General features: G+C 39.8%; 1 protein-coding gene across 4 annotated transcripts in view; it reads right to left on the bottom strand.

Moving 5' to 3' along the window:
- Sphkap (SPHK1 interactor, AKAP domain containing) overlaps nt 1–22,344 on the bottom strand; it is a 135,307-nt gene that overhangs the window by 16,314 nt on the left and 96,649 nt on the right. For all 4 annotated transcript variants that reach the window (XM_034521466.1, XM_034521464.2, XM_034521465.2 and 1 more), the window contains 3 exons: nt 21,574–21,708; nt 10,307–10,562; nt 5,520–9,297 (listed from right to left, as the gene is read on the bottom strand). In XM_034521466.1, coding sequence (XP_034377357.1) covers nt 5,520–9,297; nt 10,307–10,562; nt 21,574–21,708 — 4,169 coding nt within the window. The remainder of the gene's footprint in view (nt 1–5,519; nt 9,298–10,306; nt 10,563–21,573; nt 21,709–22,344) is intronic.

Below are 22,344 nucleotides of genomic sequence, written 5' to 3'. Positions count from 1 at the left end.
AGTTTCATTTTTCCTTTGATTCCAGATTTCACTTAGTTAACTGAGCAATTTTTAGATTTTTATTTTGTTTCTACTATTGACTTACAATTATAATCCTTGTTTCATTTTTTAGCGGTTATTGCAGGACTTTGATGTTTATATTCACTGCATAAATTACTATCACATTACATTATAAAACTGATATGTAATGAAATGTGTATTGAGTAATGACTTGTGCACAACATACTTCTGTTTCTCCTCTCCCTATACTTTGTACCATAAGTGACATATATTTTAGTTTTTCACATATCATAAAATCTTTTAGAAAACCCTTTCTACTTAAACTAGTATATTTTGAAGAAATGTAATATAAGAAGACTGTGTTTTACATTGGCCCACCCTGTTGCTATATGTGATCCTCTTTGCCCTTTTATATATCTTGAAGTCATTGTTAATATTCATTTCTATAAATCCACAAAATTCTACTAATGTATAGCTTCATAGGGGCATATATGTAAGTATATGTGAACATATATTATTTTTAATGAACATCAATTACTTAGATTTGAAAGAAACTGACAACTGTCTTCTAGAGCATCCCTTCATTTTACACTAGAGCTGCACAACGCTCAGCTATTATATGCTATTAGAAAATCTCAAATTCAAACAGCAGAACATGCTGAATATCTATTAATACAAACAAAACCCAAACCACTGTATTGAGCAACTTTTTATCATTGTCAAATACTTGAGAGAAATAATTAAAGGAAGAAAGCTTCACTTAAGCTCATGACTTAAGATGTTTCAGTCCATGGCTACATGGGTATGTTGCTTCTGGGCCCCACATGGTGAAGCTGAACATCATGGTAGCATCACGTGATAGAGCGAGGTAATTCTCTTCATGACAGACAAGAGGTAAAGAGACAGAAATACCAAGTATAGTTTCAGGGGTACTTATCAACCTACTTCTTCCAACCTCTAAGTTTCCATCCCATCAATGTAGTCAAACATTGGATCCAATCATAGATTGATACAAAGAATACATGAACCCTTCATAGTGGAATCTCTTCCTAATGAGTATACCTACAAGCTGGGAACCTAGCCTTCCGCTCTTGAGCCTTTGTCTATTTTCTAATAAGTTGTTCATTTTCTTACTGCTGAATTTTGAGAGATTTTCTTCTCACTGAAGTCATGCTGCTTTATTAGGACAGTCTCATGTTTAGAAGGGATTTGTCAACAAATGAGAACATTTTGAATTTTAACATTTTAGATAATGGTTTTTATCAGGTGTGTCTTTTAGAAATATGTTTTTAGTCTATGTCTTATCTTATTCTGTTGGCAGAAACCATTTAAGGAAAAGAGGATTTCTTTGTGTTCACGATGTTCTGCACAGTAGGGAGACAAAGCAGTAGGAGTTTGAAGTAGTGGGTCACATGATGCCCATAGTCGAGAAGCAAAGAGAGGGGAATGCTGGTGGTCCTCTGGCTTCTTCTAAGTTTTTTTTTTATTTGGTTTGGTACCTCAGCCCAAATGATAGCACCACCAACATTCATGGTGGATCTTTCTTCCTCAACTTAACCAACAGGAAACATTTTTCATAGCCATATCTAGAAGGGTGGTATATGAGTTTAATCCAGCTAACTTGATAATGAAGATGAGCCATCATAATGGATGCCTGGTTGTTATGGAAACTACTGAAGAAATATTGTTTTATTTCTTTTATAAATGCTTATTTTTCTTTTTAAAAATATTTCTTTATTTTAATTTTATGTATATGAATGTTTGCCTTCACATATGTCAGTATACCATAAACACGCCTATTGGCTGCAGAGGGCAGAAGAAGGCATCAGATTCCTTTTTTTAAAAATATTTTATTTACATTTAAGATGCCATCCCCTTTCCCCATTTCCCCTCCCTAGAAAACCCCTGTCCCATGCCCCCCTTTCCTTTTTGCTTTTATACATTTTTTTAAAAATGTTAAGCAAAGGCTTTATAAGTTTGGTAATTCTCAATCAGAAGCGTAACTCAATACCCAACCTAGATCAGATTCCTTGAAAGTAGAATTATGGATGATTGTGAGCCCTCCCTTGTGGATGCTGGGATCCAAACCCAGGTCCTCTACAAAATTAGTGACTATTCTTAACTGCTGAGCCATCTCTCCAGCCTTGAGACTTTGTCTTCTAAATTATATCACTTTGCTCACTTGTCACAGACCAGTTGACTCTATTTGTACATGTCTGTTGCATGCGTCTGAAACATTAGATCACTCCAATGCTTGGTATATTCTATAAATGTGCAGGAGTCAGCTTGTCACTTCAGCTTAAGAATTAATGTGTCAAAAGTTAAGCAATTGCTCTTTAGTCCCCACTGCATGTCATGCTGTGTTAAGGAAAGAGATGGCCACCGACAGAATACTATTTTTCCTCTTTAAAGAATTGACAACTAAAGTCTATTCATCTTCAAAAATATAATACTATTGAATCAACAGAGGGTTCCATTTAGGAATGATTCCCACAATGGATCCTCAATTATGACTCTTTTTTTTTTTTTTTTGAAATCAAGTAATCAAAAAGTAAGAAAGTAGCTTTTATTTTACTTTGTAAAACCACATTTTAAAGCCATGAAGATGTCCCTCAGAGATGACCCTAAAGTATCTTCTGGACATAATCTTTCTCTATCACCAATCAGCATTCAGACTGCCCGTGTCACATTCCATACCCTTGCCCATAAGTTGGTTGAATTCTTCCATGGAGAATGGAGTTCCAGTTTCAGCTATTTTGACAAATCAAATCCCATGGTAGCAACTCTGACCTCAGAAAATTTAACTGAACTGTGACTAATTTTTTCTGCTGGGCAATCCTTGGAATTGTCTTGTTTCAATAAAACTCTTACATTGTTCATGACAGGTTTCCCCTCGGGGAAATGGGCAACTCCTGAAATAAAACCTTCACCCAAATGACATTGTAAATAGCGATGGCAGCCATGTGAATTTATTGATTGTTCATAATAAAGTACTGCATTAAGCATTTTGTATACAAATCATTTAAACTTTAAAAATTATTTTATATTACAATTCTTATCATTTCTACTTATTTGTGACTAAAGTAAAATGAAACAGATTAGGAAACCTGTTGAAGCCAATACTGGTTAAGGAAGTGCAATAGTTCATGTTATAGGATGTTTATTTATATTGCTCCATAAAACAAAAATGATATTCAGTCCATAGTCTCTGTGCTTTGAAATTAGAGCCAACTCTTGAAATTCTGAGGTGTATAGTCTACATCTTTTCTGTTTTACTGGATGAAAAACAAAATCATATATCTATATTTTGACCTGAGAGGTCACATGCTTGAGTGATTATCTGAGTCTGCTGTAGCTTTTTTTCATACAGAATGTTAAGCTTTTGCAACTTTTCTTAGTTTATATCTGCATATAGAATACCATCAATAATATTTAATTTAAAGTTGTATAGTGATAATCATTATTTGATTGTGTCTTTAACCATAAACCTTGTAGGATATTAGCTTACAATGCTTCCCAATTCCGTGACTTTCACTGACTAAACATCTCCTGGCTTTTGCTGACTCTAAGTCAGATAGCTGAAATCAGTGATTCTTTTTTTATATGCATTTCAAACTACAAAAATTCTGAAAAATTACACATTGGCTATTTTGTATTATTAGCTCTGAGATATTTCTTCATACATAATTCCTCTAGCAAAATCTTTGATGAATATTGTCAGTAGACAAAGGTTATTTATGCTTTTTTTTTCTCTTTTTCTTCTGTGCTTCTGGGGTTCTAGCCACTCGGAAAGGAAAGTTCTTATCATTGTCTAACAGGAAGTTCTCAGATCTGACTGGACCCTATATTTAAGACATCTTGTAGGATGCTCTCTAATGGGGTGTTTTAGTTCCTCAACATATGTCTCTTCTGCTCAGGGGCAAATGTATCCAGAATTTTCGAGACCTGTCAACAGTCAGTAATAGCTATGCTCACCTTATTTATACCAGTTAAATAGAAAAAAAAAAAAAAAACCCTATGGACTTTTTGTAAATAATCAATAGTAGGCATACATCTCTGAAAAGACTATGCAGGTTATTTCTTGAACTATATGTTTCTAAAGCTTGAATTTTGTTTTTAAGTATTTTTTGTTTTCTGTTTCACTGAACTTTAATTATGTACTAAAAAGAAAGAGATGGTACAGTGGTCTCTGGTGAGTAGTGTGCAGAAAGTGGAAGTTATGAAAGAAGCTGATGTTCTTAGGCAGCCTGAGGGAAAGAATTACCTTGCCCACAATTCATAATTCATCCCTGCTTGCAGTACAGTCTCCTGGAAAAGTGCTATCCAAATGCCAGAATCCCAGAGACACTACACAGTACCCTCTGACAGTTATGCTATGTATTGAAAGAGGTGGCACTTGTGGGACACAGAGTCTCAACAGAGATTCTTAGAATAAGATGAAAAAAAAAAACCCAACCAACCAACAAACAAAAAAGAACTCCATTGAGAAGACATGCCAACAAATTTAATCTCAAAATCTAAAACGAAAGTTTATTTAAAATAACTATTTCCAAATGAAAAAAAGTTGTTATTGCTTACTTATTGCTATCTCTGCTTGAAAATCACCATTAATAATTTTGAAAGCTGCTAAACCATTCAGGAACTTTGTTTAATGAGGAGAATTATGCTGTCTGTGTTTCTTTTGTTACATACAGACATTCGATTTGTTTTGGAAATAAGAAGTAAGTTACAACCCTCTTCCTTCCCCCTCTTTTTCTTTCCTTCTTCCTTTTGCAGTAGGCAGATATTTTATTATGCCACGATTATAGAATAAAATCAGTTTTGAATTCCAAATAGTTACCTGTCCCATTTCAGTATTGCCCTGGTTACCTAAAATGCTGAGGAAATTTTCAAACGAATAGTCTCAGTTAATTACAAAATAGCCTAAAAGAATTTTTTTTTCCAGCTAACAGCAAGGTATACCAGAACTTTATCCGGTTCTGACTGGTTTTATAGTAATCAGTCATGAAACATAATTAAGTACCAACTATAGGGGCCAGGAGGTGACTTGATCCCTTTCGATGTGGAGATGAATTCACTTTACTTTTTGGTATTTGAGTGACATGCAATAAAAACATAGCATCTTGGGCCTAGAGTTATTATTGGTATATGAATAAAATTCCACAAGATGACTAGGGGGATCATTGGTCTTGGATGTGGATGGAAGAACAGGCATTCTAAACAAAATGAAACAGCAGGTACATGAGGGGGACCTATGGGGACCTATGTCTACAGTTACAGCAGGGGAGGAGAACAGGTCTAAAGAAAGAAGTTCTAAAGTGTCAGTGGATAAGGTGAGAGGAACATCTCCATTTTTGCACATGTGCAGGGGTCTCTAGAGGTCATTTATCGTTTTGGGGAATTCACTTTGTGCATCGATAACACTCCTTTATTCCTCCCTAAGACTTAGACCAACCCTAAGAGAGATATAAACACTGACGAGCACAAGCCTTGTATAGTTTAAGAGGTGATCAACTTACCGAGAACTTTGACAGGTGCTCGGGGCTGTGTCTTTACTTTCAGCCATATCTGGGAAGGTTTCTTCAGGTTGGTGCCCTTCTGTTTCCTCTAGGGAGCCACTTTGGGGAAGGAAGGGTTCAGGTTCTCCAACACACTCTTCTTTCTGCTCTATCTCTATCTGAATCAAAGGGACATCCCTTGAGCAAAGTGACCGTCTGGGGTTTTTGAGATCAACAGCATTATGGCACACAGAGGTTTCTCTTCTAGGATCAAAACCACTGGGGTTTTTAACAGGAGCTGTTTTGCTTGGAGATGACACTTGGGAACGATTGCCTTCAGTAACAGCATCCTTTTTCTGGTAATCAACAGACTCCTGTACAAGCAGGGTTGGGCCCCTCTGTCCTGTGTTGCTGGGTAATCTGTTGGCACACCTTTCTACTTGCAAAGGAGAACCTCCAGAAACAGGACCAGGACTGGCATCAGCTGCCTCGTCATCATCAGCAATGATTTTGTTCTTTCTCATGAGAGCCTCGATGGAGCTGGCCCATGTTTCATGAATTAGCATGTTTGTGATCTGGTCAGTCCCACTTCTGCGATACAGGCAGGAATCTGATTTACAGAGGCCGGATGAGGCAGCCCTACTGACTGGCTGTACATTTACGGAATCTTGAGGGCAGTTTTGGGCAAAGCCATCTAAGGAGTTGGCCTTGACAGGTGCATTTACTGTTAATCTGGAGCATGGGGACCTGCTGTCGGGCATAGATGACTGTCTGTAACACAGAGGGGATCGTGCAGAAGGAGACAGCAAGCCCATGGTCCAATCATGGCTGCTACGTCTGGAGGAGATGCCGTCTTTGCTTTCTTTGGCAATGTCCCTCAACATGTACCTATAGAACTCCTCTGTTATGCTCTCTGTGCTGGACTGCTTAGAGGGGCAGCTCGGTCTCACGTTGAGGTGGTCATTTTTCTGGCATGCCTGCTGCATTGCTGAGCTCAGGATACTGCTGGCATTCTTGCTGGCGTAGTAATCCAGCAGCAACTCAAACCCTCTCCCTTCGTTTTCCATCTGTTTCACCATGAACCTGGAAAACTCATCGGTGATGCTCTCGCAGCTGGACTGTTTGGAGACAGAGCTGGCCCTGCTCACTGGTTGGCTTAAAGTACTCATTAAACCCAGGCTGTTTACAAAGACCCTGGCTTCGGAGTCCTCCTCGGGAATACTTTCACAGCTCGAGGCCTTCAGCCTGTTCCACCTATCGCCACCCAGAGGCCGATTCCGGGAACAGCTCTGGGCTTGCCACACTCCATCCACCATGGAGAACTCTGTGAGGTTCATGATCTTGGCTGCCACTTCATTTGCAAAAGTGCTGACGGAATCAGGAATGTCTTCGAGGTTCATGGACTCATCCATGACTCTGTTCATCAGCTTCTCTTTCAGCTCTGGGTGCTCATCGGCTTTCCTCTTGATCTCACTGAGGCGAGGTGGCTTGTGTTTCCTCACAGTGCTTCCAGCACCCGAGTTTTCCTTCTTCCTCTTCAAGGATCGGCAGGATCCGTTAGGCGTCATCAAAAACTCGTTCCCTCTTTTCCAAGCACAAAACCACGGCTGTTTTCCATTGGAATTGTCAAGGCAGATTGCTGCAATTTCGGTTGCCATGGAGACAACAGTCTCTGCCAGTTCTTCAGCAAAGTCTGTGATGCCGTAGACTTCGGACCGCTTTGCCTCTAGGGTAGATTGAGCAGGAACCTCCATGTCATCCCCTAAGAAGGATAGGTTAACTTGTGCTTCATTGTTTATGGGTGTGGCACAAGTATATTTCTCTTGGGAGCTTGGAACAATGCTGCCTTTAGTTTTCTGGAAGCCGCTACAACCCTCACCTACTGTTGTCAATTTTCCTATTTCTGTAGATGCTTTTTGTTCGTTGCTGTCATAACTTAGCATATGATGAGGGTTCTTTGTATTCTCTCCCACAATCCCTTTCAGATATATGTCCTTGGGGAATGTCTTAGCAGTTGAGTCAAGCATTCTGTGACTGCATGAGAATTCAGATTGCAGCCTGGGGTGGTTGACCAGTTCTGGTCTTGCTTCACCCTTGTTTGGCTTAGAGGATGCATCTTCTTCCAGATCCCTGATGACAAGGCCAGTGACTTGTGCATTGCTAAGAGGATGGCTGCTGGAGCATGCTGAGGCTTTTACCCACGCTTGACCAGCAGCCTGATCAAATGACTGGTAACCTAAGAGCTCTGAGTCTGTCCAACTGACTGTCTCCTTAGAAAGGCTGGTGGGATGCTCACCGAGTGTTACAATGTGATTCATCTTTTTGAATGTGAAGCAGATCACGTTGTGCAGCAGCTGGTTCACACTTTCCATTAAGGTGTTCAGAGTTCCACAGGGATGCCTTTCGTCAGTGGGATGAGCCATTATATTCTTCTGGTGAAGTTCATCAATGGAATGCTTGAGGATGACATTGGACAAGGTGTGTGCCAGTTCATCCCTTCGAACGTTTTCTGTGCACAGGGTCTGGGTTTTAGAAGTGGTTTCTATGATTCTCCGGTTCACAGATTCCAAGAGCTCTCCAATGCTGCTGTATGCATCCGGCCTTGCTAAAACCAGAGTAGCCTCCCTGAGCAGAGCATCTGCAATGGCTTCCTTCCCTAGTTCTGTGCTCCTCTCTGTCACTAAACTTCCAATAGAAGATAATTCTTCAGAAGCCCCAGATGTGGGCAAGAGGTCACTTGGAGCTAAAGAACATGTCGCCTCTTCTTTTTCGCCTAGGCCGCAGACAGCAACGGCACTTGCCACTTGTGTCATGCCACAGAGAGCTGATGGGAAGGAGTATTCAGTTGTAGAAGGTCCCATGAATACTTGGGGCACTTGAGTTTGCTGGACGCCACTGCCTCTCTGGGCATAAGTAGATACCAGAGATTCTTGCTCTGTGGTGAATCTTTCTGTGGCTTGAGGACTGGAAATGGTTCCAATTACAGTGGCTGCACAAGCCAATGCAACTTCCAGGGCACTCTGAGTGGGTCTGCTGGAACTCTCTGCAGAAAAGATGCCCGAGGTTTCAACAGACACTTCCATGTCGGGCCAGGAGGAGACACTTGGCTCGAGGGCTGTGTCACTGCCATCTGGGCTCTGCACAATGACAATTTTGGGAAGCTCATTCCACGAGCGAGGGACCACCATATCTTTTGTGCAGCAGCCACTGGGAAGCAGAGCACTTCCCATAGAGAAACTGACTGCAGATTCCTGGGGGAGCGTCGGTTGCGACTGAGACAACCGGATGAAGGCATCTTGCATTACAGATTCTGCTAAGTTTGTAGCGTATTCTCCCGTGGTGGCTTCTCCATTCTGGATGGGAGGAAGAGAGTTTGGAGTAGTATCAAGGTCTCTGTGGTTGCTTCCCTGGTCAGTGAGTGCGTCACATGAAGAAAGTATGTCTTTCTTAACCATGGAGAGATAAGCGTCCCTAGGGATGAACAACATCTGAGATGTTTCTATTTCCCCTTTGATATTTTCTGGGTAGGAGTAGTTTGTGGCTGGCTTCTTGTTCCCTGCCACTTCACTTTTCAAGTGTGATGGCCTGTCCGAAGGATCGAGACTTTGCAAGGCTGTTTTCTCTGCCGTGTTTTCCTTTGACCCTTCTGTTTTGGTTGAGTGCATACGATGTTTTCTAATGTGTCTTTCTCCTAAAGCATAATGCACCTTTTCCTTGTGGTAATCCCATCCTTCCTGGGTAGCTTCCTTTGCCTTTTTACTTTCCAAAGCATTAGCTGATGCGTTTATAGTTTCCAAACCTAGTGAAGGGAAATTGAGGAACACTGTTACTTCTCAGGTAGCAGACTCTAATGGGCCCAAACTCACAATTACTTTCTAAATTTGCATCCAACTCTGAGGCTGTTGCCTCAGGTAAAGTGAATCTGAGAAGGATGTTGTATTTCGTTATGGAATGTTGTCCTGTAAAACACCTTGAATATGGTACACAAATGCTGGGGTTATGGTGGGGTGGGGCACGGGGAGAAGATGTTTGAGAATGATGGCTTGTCACCGTTTTGCCTGGGAAAGTGATACAGGAGATTGCATCCTAGGGAAAGGAGGGAGAAAGGGTGGGGTTAGGAGTTAGAAGAACTTCAGTAAGAGCCTTGTTGGAAAGGTTTGCATTGAACTTTGCAAAGAACCTGACTCAGCAACAACACAACAGTGTGCAGTTTCCTTCCCTGTGGCTTAAGGTGGGAGGAGGAACACTGAGTTCTGTTACTGAGTCAATGGACCCAGATGACTGCTGAGCACTTTCCTGGGTTAGTCAGTGCCTTCTAATCTCACAACTACCAGTAACTACAGGCACTTTTCCAAACTAGGGATTAAAAGAGTTTGGAGAGAAGTCTTAGGTCTCTCAGCCTCAAAGGAAGTTATGGGATTTGAATACAAGCCAGTCCAACTTGATTCCAGTTGAGAATACTGGCTTTTTGTTGTTGTTGGCAGTTTCAGGGAAACTAACCTGCCTCTTGGGAAGAGGCATTCTCTTGATGTGTAGGAAGATTTCCCTTTAGAGCACACAGATTTCCCTCAGCATCCTTAAGGCATCATTTGGAGCCAATATCCATCCAACCATTAAGGTGCCTTAAATGCATTAGTCAGCATGCTCACCAGTGTTCTCTTATTATTACTGGCTCATCAAACTTCAGCAAGTAGAGACTGATGCGTCAGCCAAGCTGACATGGCTTGAAACTTTTCTCAACAGTGTCATAGCAAGGGATGGGGTGAGTAATCTGGGGGGACAAGCTTGGTTTATCAGCAATGTCTTACCACTTCTGTAGTCTTCCACCTCAGCTTCTTCCTCCAAATGCTCGGAGGCTGTAAGGAAATCTTCTTCAATTGAAGACAGGGAGCAGTTTGTATCATCCTCCAACTTCAACACGTTGGTCTCCAGGTGGAGCTGACGCTCCTGCACCACTTCCAGACCTATTAAGAACTTGTTGATCTCAAAGATGATGCAGTTGGTACTGTTTGGTCTGTTCCCTCTTGCACATTGGACCAAGCAGATATCTGGTAGCCAAGGGCACTACAAGCAGATAGAAAAGTAGGCACTTACTCAAAAATGACTGAAAAAGGCAACGTTGGTGACCATTTTCTCATTCCCAACCTCTCTTGTGAAAAGGAGAGGGGCTCTTAAAAATATATGAAATATCTTCAGAGCTCCTGCTGGTAAATGGTTTTAAAAAACATGGCATTTTGGAACATGGTACACCTAGAAGGAAATTTGACTTAAAAGAAAGCAACTGGCTCTGTCATATATTTGAGGCTTCTCTCATGAAAGATAAAAAAGAAAATGTACTGTTCAAATTTGAACAGGCAAGAAAGAATTTATTGGTGATTATTGTAATAACTGGAGTGAACACAGAACTCAGACCTGCACTGTGATGAATCAAAAAGCAATGAGGATTTTAGGCCATTTATGGTTGCTACTTGGCTTTACACAAGGGAAAAGTGAAATGATTTTTATCTTGGGGCCAATGACCTACAGATATTAGGTTGATATTTTCTCCTGGAGGCTGGGGAGAGGGGTGTTGGTTTTAAAGGCATGGTTCTTGGGTCCATGAATTAAACACTAATGAGTAACAGTGCTGGATAGAGGCTTTAAAAAGAGATTTGCATGTCAAACTGGCTAAATGCTCAGAGGGAGCAGGTAGGCTAGGGTCTGGCATCAGAAAAAAGGCTTCACTGAACGCTTATAGAACTGGTACTCAGGCTCAGGGCTGACTCTCCTGATTAAATGGAGAGATCCTTTCTCAGAACATTATCCTTTGCTATCTTGATAGTCATTGACAAACCCTCTATTGGTGTGTTTTGGATATGTGACTAAGTAGCTCTCAACCATATTTGGGCTTCACATGGTGCTTCCCTCCTGAAGAAGGAGCCAACATGAAATATGAAGACACGCCAATGATCTCTACAGCACTGGCATACAGAAGGGACTTGGGATGACAGAGGAGGTAGACCCAGTGATCCAGTGATCCAGTTCAGGCTTAGAGTGATGGGCCACCTGCCTGTTCCCAGGATTCATCTTCATTATCCATACTATGTTCATTAAAAGAGCAGCAAAAGTTTTCATCGCCCCAGGGCAATAACTAGTAAGTTCCCCCAAAAGGTTGTGTATTCCCTGTGTGAGAGTGGTAGGGTACGAATGCATATGTATACATATAGGTATATATATGTATTTGTGCAAAGGTGCTCATGTTAAGAGCATGTACATGTGGACGCTAGAAGTTGTTGCTGGGTGTACTTTTTTTTTTTTTAACCATCCCCCCTCTTTTTGAGTCTGGGTCTCTCTCAAATCTGGACCTTCTCATTTTGTTTAGACAGGCGGGCCCAGGACCTGCCTACTGCAATGCTCTCACCTCCCAGCAGGGACTATAGATGCACTGCTGAGACATTTGGCTTTCCCTTGGGTTCTGGGGATCTGAACTCCCGGCCAGCACATCCCCTCAACAAGCACTCTATCTACCCACTGAGCCAATGGCCCAGTCCCTGTAGCTTCATTTAAAAAATAATAGCAATAATGTGCGGATTTACAGCAGATTTTAGGGGAAACATCTCAAAATGGAAATAAGATTTAATGGACAAGGGAGAAATTGAATCCTTAAGTGGAATTGGAAATGTTTGGGGATAAATATTTTATTATCACAATGGTCACCTTTTAAACATGACATTTCAATCCTATGCTCTCCTGTGGCTGTCATTAATCATGTCCGATGCTAGTCAATTTGTGACTTAGAACCCTTGGTTTTGCTGTGTGTTCATAAGTAGGGAGAACAAGGCCATATAACAGGATACTTGCACATAGACACCCACAAGCTAATTCCTGAAGTAGTTAAACTTTCTTATCTGTATGTCATGCATGGATACTTGTTTGGATATTACAACTTGAGTCACTGTGGGAAAAATAATTTTATGAAGAAGTCAATTCCCATATGTGTTCAGGAACCCCTACTGGGTGGGGGTAGAACTTGGCTATGCATATTTGTGGTCTGAACTGTTTTTCAAGAATGGTGGTGCCCAGCCTTTCATTTCAAAGCACAGGGTATGGATTGGAAGTCTCAGCTTTTCTGGATGCTTCTTTGAAGTTCACAATTACAGACTTCAACCCAGACCCACTAAATCACAACATGCTTTCTAAAGAAACCTCTTATAGGGTCCCACATGGTCTTGGAGATACACTAGTGTGTTGCTTTTACTGAACCCAAAAACCTGTGATCTCCCCCAAGTGGTGAAAAACAATAACTCTCTCTTTTCTCTGAATTAATTTACTTTCCTCTAAACTTAGAACTTTAACCTAAAAGTTACCAGACGTTTTCTGACTGCTAAACAGAAAGCATACTGTGAGATGCAAACAGAATAGTCACCCAGTTAACATAAAAAGGCAGCCTACAGTGTCTGTCAGTGGCAAAGAGAATGATTAACTGGAACCACGAGGAGCTGTCATAGTTCTAGGTCAAGATCATTTCTTATGTGCTATGTACTACTATTAAATTAAGTGTGCAATGTAAATGGTAGCAAGAACCCAAGAGATACTAACAAAGCAATCTGAAAGAGTAATACTTCAGGACAGATTTAAAGGTTTTATTAACTGTGCATAGTTAAACAGCTTTCAGATTTTTAGGAAGAAAGTATACTTTTTGTTGTTGTTTTGTTTTTCGAGACAGGGTTTCTCTGTGTCCTGGCTGTCCTGGAACTCACTCTGTAGACCAGGCTGGCCTCGAACTCAGAAATCCACCTGTCTCTGCCTACCAAGTGCTGGGATTAAAGGCGTGCACCACCACCACCCGGCGAGAGTATACTTTAAAAAAAAAAGTCTTTTAAAAAGTCAATTAAAATCAAAGAGTTGGACTGAGCAGATCCCAGAAGGCAGCTCTGCACCCAATCTTACAAAACACAGAGGAAGTGGGGCTCCCAGGAGCTTTAATACAGGCAATATCTTAGGTAAGGAGACAGCAACACCCACCCCAAACAGGGAGTAACTGGGACCCACTGGGACCCAGGAAATCACTCCTGGCCCAGAGCATTGGTTTCTTCCTGTCTGTGCCCAAGCACTGAGCAGATCTTGGGCCTCAGCTCTAACACCAGGAGCAACACCCACCGTACACAGTTCAGAAACAACCAAGATAATAGGAAAGACAGGCTCCAGTCAGAGACAGGATAGGTAGCACTAAGGAGATCAAGATGGTGAAAGGCAGGCACAAGAACATAAGCATCAGCAACTCAGGGTACTTGGCATCATTAGTACCTAGTTCTCCCACACTAGAAAGACCTGAATTCCCCATATCACCAGGAAAGCAAGATTCAGATTTAAAATCTCCTCTAATGATAATGATAGAGGACTTTAAGGACATAAATAACACTCTCAAAGAAACTGAGGAGAACACAGGTAAACAGGTTGAAACCCTTAAAGATGAAACACAAAAATCCCTTAAAGAATTATAAGAGAACACAACCGAACAGGTGAAGAAATTGAACAAAACCATCCAGGACATAAAAACAGAAATAGAAACAATAAAGAAATCACAAAGGGAGACTACCCTGGAGATAGAAAACCTAAGAAAGAAATCAGGAGTCATAGACACAGCATCACCAAGAGAATACAAGAGATAGAATAGAGAATTTTGTTGTGCGCGCCTCTCGAGTCCCCTTCGCTCGCGAAAAAGGACACGAGAGACAGTATTTCAGAATTTCAGAATTTCAGGTGCAGAAGATACCATAGAAACTGTTAACACAACTGTCAAAGAAAATGCAAAAAGTTCTTAACACAAAACATCCAGGAAATCCAGGACACAATGAGAAGACCAAACCTAAAGATAATAGGTATAGATGAGAGTGAAGATTCCCAAAGGGCCAGTAAATATCTTCAACAAAATTATAGAAGAAAACTTCCCTAACTTAAAGAACAAGATGCCTATAAACATATAAGAAGCCTACAGAATGCCAAATAGACTAGAGCAGAAAAGAAATACCTCCTGTCACATAATAATCAAAACACCAAATGCATAAAACAAAGAAAGAATATTAAATGTAGTAAGAGAAAAAGGGCAAGTAACATATAAAGGCAGACCTATCAGAATTACACCAGACTTCTCACCAGATACTATAGAAGCTAGAAGATGTTGGACATATGTCATACAGACCCTAAGAGAACACAAATGCCAGCCCAGGCTACTATACCCAGCAAAACTCTCAATTACCGTAGATGGAGAAATCAAGATATTCCACGACAAAACCAAATTTATACAACATCTTTCCACAAACCCAGCACTACAAAGGGAAGTGGGAAAGCTCCAATACAAGGAGGGAAATTATACCCCAGAAAGAGCAAGAACGTAACCCTCTTTCAACAAATCCAAAAGAAGATAGCCACACAAACAATGTTACTAATAATAACAAAAATAACAGGAAGCAACAATCTCCTCTCCTTAATATCTCTTGACATCAATGGACTCAATTCCCCAATAAAAAGACATAGGCTAATGGACTGGATACATAAACAGGACCCAGCATTTTGCTGCATATAGGAAACCCACCTCAGTGACAAAGACAGACTCTACCTTAGAGTAAAAGGCTGAAAAACAATTTTTCAAGAAAATGGTCCTAAGAAACAAGCTGGAGTAGCCATTCTAAAACCTCTAGCCTGAGAACACAAAGGAAGGGACTCATGGCTCCACCTGTATAGGTAGTTGAGGGCGGCTTTGTCAGGCATCAGTGGAAGTGGAGAGCCTGGGTGCCTGAAAGTTTGGATTCCCTAGTGTTGGGGAATTCGAGAGCACGGAGGCAGGAATGAGAGGATGGTGGGAGCACACCCTCATAAAAATAGGAGGTGAGGGGATGGGATAAGGGGTTATGGGGGGAATGGGAGAGGAGATTGAATGGGAGATTTACATTGAAAGGTAAATAAATAAAGTATCCAATAAAAAAAACAGATAATGGGTCTGGCAATTGTAGGTGAGCAGTCGAGACTTTTTGTCAACAATTTATTACAGGGATTTCATATATTCATCAAGGGCAAGGTATTGTGGAAGAGGCCCATGGAACTTTAAAAAGATTGGTGAGCTATACTGTTGCTTAGACAAAGAATGACGCTGAACTGTAAGCTTGCTGAGTGCCCTGACAAGGGTGACTGGGGAGCTGTATTGGACATATGTTCCTGACATACCTTTGCTTGACTGTATCCCAGATGGGACAAGCTGCCTTGCCTCAAGTTTTTAGACCTTGTAGGATAGAAAGTCGAAAAGAGAAATTATGTCTCTTGTATTCTTCTTAAAGGTGCTCAGCTATTAAGACTCAATCATGTACTGGTCTAGAAATTAATCCAATATGGGAAATAACAGTCTACTTTTGAAGACTGGATCTGAACTTTGTCAGAGACATATCTGGAAGCTAGCTGTAGCTTGCTATGATGTTAGGATAGCAAGAGATAATGTTGGGACAGGATCTGGATTTCAAACAAGCGTTAGTGCATGTTTTAAGGCTCTTTTAATTGTCAAGCTGAAATTGGTTTTGTTTCTTCTACAGCATTTATTGTAAGTTACATTGACTGTATAATTGCCAATTATGTTAGACCTGGCATGTCTGTTATGGGAGTCTATCAACCAACTTTTGTCTCACTGCCCTGAGTATTAGAAAACTTTGATTCTCTGAAAAAAGCTTGCAAGTGCTAGAAGAAGTGAGTTAGGCTTTAAGAAGAAGCAAGAGGGTAGCAACTTGATTATTGCTGGTATAACAGCTTTAATTCCATTAATTGCTAGCACCACTGCTTCTGCAATAGCATTGACACAAGGAGTTAAGATAACTATTTTTGTTAACAATCTAGCAAAAAATATTACTAATATATTGAATATGCAAAAGGATTTATATAGGTATCTGGAACAATGAATGATGCTCTATAACCCATTCAAATTATCTGAAGGAGGTTCAGGGTTCAAGAGTTAGGAGTCATCCCAAGTGTCATGACAAACATCATTGGATTAGTGTTATTTTTGAAATTCACAACGATTGTCATTTTAATTAGAAAAAAAGTTTAAAGACACCTGTAGGATATTTGGAGTAATCCTAACACCTCTCTGGGTGTGTTAACTTTGCATAATGAGATTATGAATTTAAAGAATGCTGCTATGTTGACCTTTGATGCTGCAGATAATGCCAATAAAATTATCCATTGCCCTGAGCTCAGTATCTTCATTTTGGACAAACCTAATGAGTGGCAGATATAGTTTGATCAGGCTAGCCCTTCTTGTCCTGGGAATACTTCTATTCCTGCCCATCAACTTAAAGCTTATCTTTAACATCAACATGTTGGTAGCCAAAGTACATGGCTTGAACCTGAAAATGGACCCCCAGATAGAGTTATTAAATTAACAGGCTGGCAAGCCAAGGATGGGTAAGTTTCTGCACAGAGCCTTACCAACCTAAGACAGAAGCACATTGCCTTTGATACTGCATATTCCATGATGGGTAAGGAAGGCATTCTTGTCATAACGATCTAAGACAGGCTAGTCTTGTTAACAAAATAAAAAAGGGGGAGAGGTAGAGAGCCTTGGGGGCTGCTTGGCAAGAAGCTGACATGGGCCAAGGACAAGGAATGGGGCTGCTTGGCAGGAATATGACATTGGCCAAGGACAAGGAAGTAGGCTTCAAGCAGGAATCTGATATTAGACTAGAACAAAGAAGTAATTTCATGTAGGAGTCTAAATTGTAGGCTACAATAAAGAAGCAATCTCAAGCAGGAGTCTAAATATTAGGCCAGAACAAGGAAGTAATTTCAGACAGGAATCTAAATTGTAGGCTAGGACAAGGAAGTAGGCTTCAGACATGAGAATGACCTTGGGCTAGGATAGGGAAGTAGGCTCAGATACTTTGGTTATCCTGATTAGCCTTTAGAAACAGTGATCACACGCAACTGGGTTTAATGCCTTGCTTTTTCTTTGACTATTTGTGTTTATTGTATTGCTTGTCCCTCAACTATTTGCATGTATTGTATTGCTAGACCCTCAACCTAGAACTGACCTTAATACATGCATGTAATCAAAATGGTATAAAAGCATAAAGGAAGAGGGGTATAGGATAGGGGGTTCTAGGGAGGGGAAATGGGGAAAGGAGATGATGATTATTTACAATGATTTATATTGTAAATAAAAATATCCAATAAAAAGAAGCCCATCCACACACACACAAATTGAAGAGTTGTAGCTAAGTAAAGAAAAAGTATAGCCTATAATACAAGGACATATTGCATAATTTTACAACACTTTATACAGTGGCTCTCAACTTTCCTAATGCTGTGACCCTTTAATATAGTCACTCAGGTTGTAGTGACCTCAAATCATAAAATTATTTCATTGTTACTTTATAACTGTAATTTTGCTCCTGTTATAAATCATAATGTAAATATCTGATATGCAGGATATCAGATATGTGACTCCCAAAATGGGTTATGACCCACAGGTTGAGAACAACTGCTTGCTTTTCCAGGGTACTTTTCAAACTTTATCAATTCTAATGTTTTATATATATATATATATATATATATATATATATATGCACAATATATGCACATATATGTAAGTATATGTATATACATATACGTGTGTGTATATATGTCTGTGTGTGTGTGTGTACCTGAGACTAGTGATTTCGTGGCACTGATAAAGACAAGAATATACCAGCATAAAAAGCTGACTCTTCCTTTCAAGGGTAGGCAAATGCACACTGGAAGAGCCTTCCCTGTGGTTTAGGTTTATTACACTCTAGATGTATTTCTTTTCTTCATGGTCTCCTGGTCCAAACAAGAAATGCTCAGCATCCACAGAAGACTTGTGCTACAAGCAGATGTAGCAAGTTTGCAGCAAGTACAGGTTTGACAAGCAGATAGGCCACACCCAGGCCTTTGTAAATTCATGTGTGCATGGTTAATTACATCCTCATCTCACAGAAGAACAATCACAGGAGTAGATCTGACTGTTCTATATGATAAGTTTCTCAATATTTCTGCTTCTGTTGCCAAGTGTCCTGGTTATCTCTTTGCTTCAACTTGATACAAACTTGAGTCACCTGGGAATAGGGAACCCCACGTAAACTGCCTGTGCCCATATTTGTGAGATTGTCTTGGCTAATGACTGATGAGAGAGATCTAGCCCATTATAGGTGGCACCATGCCTGGGCAGGAGGACATGGACTGTATATAAAACCTAACCAAATACCGAGTGTGAGAAACTGAGTGGCATTCCTCTGTGGTTTCTGCTTTTCTTTCTGCCCTATTGTCCCTCAATGATGTACTACTCCATGTATGTGTACACCCAAACCTTAACCCTATCCTCCATAAGTTGCTTTTGTTCATGGTGTTTGTTATAGCAACAGAAATCAAATAGGAACAGAAAGTAACTAATTTTACTTAATATTTTACTTAAGTATTGGCCATTGAAAATTATTATTATTGTTTTTCTTAGATGATCACTGTATGTGTTCATCAGTGGTTTGAGATATATGCATGTCGACATTTAATAAATTCTTTGTAACTCTACTCTCATAGAACTCACCTAGTCCTTCAAGGAACCCAGGGAAGGGTGATATCCCCTTCTCAGAGGATAAGGGGATGGGCCACGGGGAAGGGGCTTTGTGGGTGGGAGGACTTGGAGGAGGGGAGCTGTGATCAAGATGCAAAGTGAATAAATAAGTTAATTAATGAAAAATGAATATATAACAAATGAGAACCAAAGAGAACTCAACCAGAGAACTACCTGAATTGTTAGCTATAGTAGAGCTGAACACAAAAGGCTAATGTTTCCTTATACCTTATAATAGGACCTACAAAGAGAAAGCAGGAAAGAGGCTATAAGAAAAATCCACATCCTGTCAACATGGTTCAAGTCCTCTCATGTATTCTACTCCCTGTGTTTGCTTGGTTATACAAGATAATACATTCTCTATGTGCTTATGTCTATCTTCAGTCATGTTTAATTAAGAATCTTAACTAAGGTCAATCAGAGTCTACCAAGTTCAATTCAAGGCCAGACCCAATTAGTGTCAGTATCAATTACCATGGAGGCACGAGAAAGAAACTGGCATCTCCCAATAATACCTGCAACTGTCAATGTTATTTGCAGTTGAGCACATCAGTAAAACGTGGCCTAGTATAACAAAGTAGGTAGGAGTAAAGTTTTCAGTATTTATTTATTTAAAACCATAGCATACACTTTATGCAGAATTCATGTAAAATTTATAGTGAATAAGCCTTATTATTAGCTTCAGAATCAAGAATATATGGTTACTAAGCAGTAAAGCTTTTATATTCATTGATTTATCACATTGTTTAAAAACTTATTATAATCATGGCAATTTTAATATAAAGCATCTCATCTTAAAGAGCATATTTGAGAGAAAAAGTTTCAAATTTTTTGTAGGATGATGGATTTTTTAAAAAAAAAATTGTCCTCCTTTTTTCCTAACAAAATTAAAATTCATTTTGAACAATGTGCTTTTTACTAATTTTATTTCTCAAGTTGGTGCTTCAAAGTAGAAATGAATTTATTCTGTTTCATAGATGGGTGAATCCAGGCTCAGAAACAACTGAATTTTTTGGCTTCAAATCCCAACTTCTGACTGTTCAGGAATAATGTTTCTCTGGCTGACAAGATCCAAATTATTGTGTACTATGGGATTCTTGTTTTATTAATAAGAAGGATTACACCAGCGTGCAGATACATGGTCAAAGCAAGGGTTGGTAAACAGTGCTTGCTGTCTACTCAGGTTTTGGCTTCCAGAACTAGTTGGGGGTCTCCTTTGTTCTATTAAAGAGCTTCTTCATAAATAAAGAAAGACCTTTTAACTGAATAGAAGCTCATTCCTGGGCATAGAGACTGAGAAAATACAGGCTCTGTACAGAAATACTTATAAATTTTATGCGTAAAATTTTTATCTGGTCATCATTGCTTTGATGAATATAAAGGGAATTTTGAACTTAGAGATACTTTTCAATAACCACTCCCCAATCTAGATTTCTCGCTAATGAAAAAATATTATAACTGATATATCAATTAGAAAATTCTAATAGACTAGGTAGAGATCTGTACTATGTCTCTGAATCTAAACTGTAGAAAGGCTGGCTTTCTGGGCTTCTGGTATTTTGAAAAATGACCAATTTAATGGACAACAAATTCTCACTACTTTACTTTGGAACTGCAATCTGTCCTATGTTATTATAGCATACCTTGTATGTACTTTTCTAGTCAATTGATGGAAAAGCTTTAAATGCATTCTTAAAAGTGGTGTTGTGATGTTTTTTTACAATAGCAGTGAAGAAGGATATATCAGAGTGTCATAATATTTTCATTCCTGTTTTATTTTTAATGATTTTTTTCTTATGGAATTTTACTCTATGTGCCCAGCACACTTCCTTGCCACCCTGAAAGCTACATGCTTATTATAATCTTGGCTGATTTGGTATTTCCTGAGGAGCAAATAAGTTCTGGAAGAATTATATTATTAGATGATATGAAAATAAAATGATATATACTAGAATTCTGAACTTGTTCCTAAAAGGGGAGAAGATTCCGATTTTGAATAGTTACCAGACTTTGTAGAACAGAGAGTGGAATAACCCAGGCCCAGTATATGTGTTTAAGCCCCAGGTAAACAACACTAGGAATCTGAAAATTGATGTAAAAGAAAATCCATCAACCTCTGAGTGGTGCTACTGGGGAGAAATAGAGATAAAGCCCAATATTACATAAAGTGAACTTTTCTAATAAAGTTTATGTGCAGCACCTTTTTGGAGCTCATATCTATCCGACTAGAGAAGACTTTGATCTCAACCTTCCTAATGCTCTGACCCCTCAATATAGTTCCTCAGGTTGCCGTAACCCCTCACCATAAAATTATTTTTGTTGCTACTTCATAACTGTTACTTTGCTACTATTTTGAATCATGATGTAAATGTTTTTGGAGATAGAGATTTTCCAAAGGGGTTATGACCCACAGGTTGAGAACCCCTTGCACTAAATGACCAGTTGTTCAAGAATTATGTTTCTTACCTGTGAAACATCAAAATCTGCCTGGAGATTTCCAGAGGCTAATCCACTTAGGAGGACAATTTCATTTTCTTTTGGCTGTTGGACATTCATGGAGTTGATGAGTTTTGGAAGGTCTGGTGAAACGTTGACCAGTTTCTGTGGGGTAAGACACTTTGTTATTTCAGAGGGCTCCTTTACACTTCTAACATAGCACTCCCAAATTATCCCATCTGCAAAAAATATTTATTTTTTTAGAATCTAGATATATAAGCTGCTTACTCTATAGCTCACTACAACAGAAGACTCAAGGACAGGCAGGTTGTAGAAGAGGCAGGCAAAAATGATTGTGGGAGAGAGAGGAGCCAGAAGTTTGCTGTGAGATTATAGCTCCTAGAAATGTCAAAGCAGCTACACCCATGAAGTCTCAACCGTCATGGCTGCCTAAACACGACCTGAACAAGGATGACAGCAATAAATATGATAACATGGAATGAAGAAAGCTCAGGAGGCCTCAACCCTAGATAGAAGACTACAGGCAACTAAGGAATGCCGAAGGCAAGAGAAATGTCTTCCCCATGGAAAAGCAGAGCTACCCAATACCAAATGGCCAGCCCCCCCTCCCCGACAGACACACTCAGACACATGCACACCATACCACACACAATACAAACACACACATGCACAAACACAAACCACATACCACACACACCACACACACACACACACACACACACACACTACACACACACACACACTACATACACCCCCACACTAGCAACTAAAAGGAGGACG

Source organism: Arvicanthis niloticus, chromosome 17 (genome assembly GCF_011762505.2).
Source record: "Arvicanthis niloticus isolate mArvNil1 chromosome 17, mArvNil1.pat.X, whole genome shotgun sequence".
Taxonomy (NCBI): Eukaryota; Metazoa; Chordata; class Mammalia; order Rodentia; family Muridae; genus Arvicanthis; species Arvicanthis niloticus.
This window is presented reverse-complemented; position numbering and strand designations above follow the sequence as displayed.